Genomic DNA, 4,084 nt, shown 5'->3' on the forward strand with positions numbered 1-4,084 from the left:
TTTATTCATTACACTTTTTGGTGTGAAAGGGCTTTTATATTTGCTATAAATAGAACTTCTTATATTAAAAACAATCAAGCCCTGCTTATATTTAAAAAGTATCGCGAAAGTACGCAAAAGTAATAACGCATTACTTTCCATAAAAAGTAACTAAGTAACGAAATTAGTTACTTTTTTAGGGAGTAACGCAATATTGTAATGCATTACTTTTAAAAGTAACTTTCCCCAACACTGGTATTTACCATGTAAAAATAACATTATACAAGCATGGTACATGTCCAAAAAACAAACAAACAAAAGCACTGAGTTTTTTGTTTTGCTTTTTTTGTTTTGTTTTGTGGGAATATAAATAAACAAGTGCTAATTTAAGTTTATTTGATTTATTTTCAAATATTTGTACAACAATGATCATTAAAAATGATAATAAAAAATGACATGTTGTAAATTAAAGACACTTTAGGTTACTGCTGATGAGCTTGTTTATCAGAATGAAATTCAGATCAATGGCAGGTTAAAGTGAAATTACAGAAGTGCTAGTTTAGATTTTTTTTTAAATTTCTTAAGAGATTTTAGAATAATTGATAATATTTTATTTATTATTTAATAATAATTGATAATATTTCAATTGAAAATGTTTACAAATGACACTCAAAACCATTTAATTTTTTTATCAGTCAGTGTATAATTATTATTTTTTTAAATAAAATTGAGGCAACACTTTACATTAATTTTCATTAGTTAACATTAGTTAACTACTTTAGTTAACATGAACTAAGAATGAACAGCATTTATTAATCTTAATGTTAATTTCAACATTTAATAATGCATTATTAAAATCAAAAGTTGTGCTTGTTAACATTAGTTAATGCACTGTGAATTAACACGAACTAACAGTGAACGACTGCATTCTCATTAACTAACATTAACAAAGATGAATAAATCCTGTAATAAATGTATTGTTCATGGTACGTTCATGTTAGTTAATACATAATGGAACCTTATTGTAAAGTGTTACCAAATTTGATTTTTAACTCAAATCAGCATTATGTAAAATCAAACACTGAAGTAAAACAGAATCACTGTGATAACTGGAGTTAAATTTCACTATATATCCACACCATCCATTTACATGTTCACACAGTTTGTGTCATGTGAATACATCAAAACTCAGCTCAGACTCTCATTTAGTACAACCTGAAAAGACATTCACGACAGCTTCAGACAGCCACGTTTTTGGTCTCTTATCATTCATTTATGTCCATCTGCGGTCCATGACGCGTGGGAGGGTCTCATCCTCACCCCATTACAGATTAGCAGTCGGTGCGTCGGTGACTTTACGTCCTTTCCCAGCGACGGGTCGATCTCTCTCCTCCCACAGAGTCACACCATCACAGGCACAGATCTGTTTGGGGTTTTGAAACAAGCCGGCGGAGCGGGCGATGATTGCACAGGCCAGCCTGAGAAAGCAGTGAGAGAGAGAGAGCGGACGTTAAGCAGACACACGGTCCACTGAAGGACATCAAACAGCAGGGAGAGAGGATGCGAAAATTGAAATCGCATCATATGACCCCTTTAAAATCATTCAGCTTTCTCTGTATTTATTCCTACAGAAATCCTCTGGACGGACTGGGATTTCTGTAGGAATAAATACAGAGAAGGCTGAATGATTTTAAAGGGGTCATATGATGTGATTTCAAGTTCTCCTTTCTCTTTGGAGTGTTACAAGCTCTTGGTGCATAAAGAAGATCTGTAAAGTTGCAAAGACTAAAGTCTCAAATCCAAAGAGATATTCTTTATAAAAGTTAAGAGTCAGCCACGCCTACCTACAACGCCTTGTTCTAACACGCCCCAACATATCTACATCACTATGTGGGAAGATTTGCATAACGCCGTCCAAATATAATGTTCTTTTTAGCAGCATCATATGACCTCTTTAAACAGCTCAGTCTGTTTGTATTACACACACAAACACTCTACAAGAAGCAGTGTATCTTTTTTATATGCCTGTGATAATGTATTTGTCTGGATAAGAATGTTCTTCACCTCTCTCCGGAGTTTCCTGTTATTTTGGACAGCAGGTGTTTCCCACGCCCCAAATCATCCTCCCCAGAATCCACCACCAGAGACCGACCAATCACATCCCACACCTGCCAGGAGAAACATGTGACCGCATAACACTGCATCTCACAACCAGGGACTAAATTAACACGTGCCTAATCCAAATGAGAGTAAAAACTGGCTTTGGTGAGAAATTCAATACAGCATGAAACTCAAATCCAGCGCTGTTTCAGTATAATTGATGTGCTATTATAGTTTTAGTTCATATTTTGATTTTGTTTATATATATATACACTACCAGTCAAAAGTTTGGGATCAGACTTGTAATGTTTTTTAAAGAAGACTCTTCTGCTCATCAAGGCTGCATTTATTTGATCAAAAATACAGAAAAAAAATCAGTGTCACAGATCCTTCAGAAATCATTCTAATATGCTGATTTATTATCAGAATTATCAACAGTTGTGCTGCCAAATATTTTTTTGGGAAGCTGCGATACTTTTTTTTCAGGATTCTTTGATTAATAAGAAGTTAAAAAGAACAGCATTTATTCAAAATAGAAATCTTTTCTAACAATATAAATCTTTGCTATCACTTCTTAATAATTTAACACATCCTTGCTGAATAAAAGCTTTCATTTCTTTCAAAACAAGAAAGAATAAAAATTTACTGACCCCAAACTTTTGAACTGTAGAGTATATTGTTAGAAAATATTTCTATTTTAAATAAATGCTCTTCTTTTTAACTTTCACTGATAATAAATCAGCATATTAGAATGATTTCTGAAGATCATGTGACACTGAAGACTGGAGTAATGATGCTGAAAATACAGCTGCGCATCACAGAAATAAATTATATTTTAATGTATATTAAAACAGAAAATATTTATTTTACATCATAATATTTCACAATATTAAATTTTGTCCTGTATTTTATTTATTTATATATATATGTTTTATGTTTTTTTTATTTCTAGTTAAAATTTTTACATATTTTTTGTGATTATGATTATCATTATTGTTTAATGTTTAATATTAGTTTTTATTCATTTGATCTCAGTTTTAGTTATTTTAGTACTTCAAGTTAAACTAAATGAAAATGAGAAATGTTGCCTTGCATCTACCTGAAATAAAATAAGTCAAACGTTTTTAGATTTTATTTTAAGTATGAAAAGTCACGTTTTTCTATGGTTTACTTTTAGTTGTATTTTTACTATAATATATGAAAGCCCATTTCCACCACAGGCTAAAGAAATAAAACTATGAAAGCCCACAGGCTAAAGAAATAAAACAGATCATTTTGACTTTTTATCCCACAATTCTGACTTTTTTGACTTTTTTAGTTTATATCTGACTTAATGAGTTTATATCACGCATTTCAGAGAAATGAAGTCAGAATTGTGAGATTAAAAAGTTGCAATTATCTGTTTTTATTTTTCATTCCGTGGCGGAAACAAGCTTGCATAATAATAACACCTGCTCAGATCTGTGCATGATTATTTTCAATGACACAGAATGATAAAAGAGTTCAAAAGAGAGGTGTGACCATGAATGTAGTGACAGAGAGGTTAGTCAGTGTAATTAACATAATAACAGAGGCTTTATATAATTACTGTACTTCCAAACACTCTACCGTAGGCTTTATAAACACACACCTGACTGCTCTGCTCTTCCTATCAGCTTATAGAGCAACACGAGACTGTATTTAGAGATCTTAATGACTTCGTTACCTTGATCTGAGAGTCTTCTAGCCGGAATGAAGCTCTGCCATCAGGACCAGCTGTGATATTCCCCAGATCTCCTACATGCTAGAGACCAGACAGAGACACAGCATTACTGCAGACCACCTCCAGTCACTTCAATTGCCAAGTCAGTGTTAGTCAGAATAGAATATATAACCCTAATCAAAACAAAATAAAGCAAAAAAGGAATTTACAAAATTCTGTTCAATGTAATATAAATAGTATTATAAACATTAATAATCAACACATTTCATTATTAATAAATACATATATATATATATATATATA

At 32.0% G+C, this 4,084-nt stretch overlaps 1 protein-coding gene across 1 annotated transcript in view; it reads right to left on the bottom strand.

Annotated features, from left to right (window-relative positions):
- Window positions 1-971: 971 nt before the first annotated feature.
- The window catches only part of ccs (copper chaperone for superoxide dismutase), a 12,387-nt gene continuing 9,274 nt past the window's right edge, over window positions 972-4,084 (bottom strand). The window contains exons 7-8 of the mRNA XM_016492053.1: window positions 2,044-2,147; window positions 972-1,457 (exon numbers count right to left, since the gene is read on the bottom strand). Of these exons, the coding sequence (XP_016347539.1) occupies window positions 1,304-1,457; window positions 2,044-2,147 (258 nt within the window). The 3' untranslated portion in view covers window positions 972-1,303. The remainder of the gene's footprint in view (window positions 1,458-2,043; window positions 2,148-4,084) is intronic.

The sequence above is a fragment of the Sinocyclocheilus anshuiensis genome, unplaced genomic scaffold (assembly GCF_001515605.1).
Source record: "Sinocyclocheilus anshuiensis isolate Anshui unplaced genomic scaffold, SAMN03320099.WGS_v1.1 scaffold674, whole genome shotgun sequence".
Lineage (NCBI taxonomy): Eukaryota > Metazoa > Chordata > Actinopteri > Cypriniformes > Cyprinidae > Sinocyclocheilus > Sinocyclocheilus anshuiensis.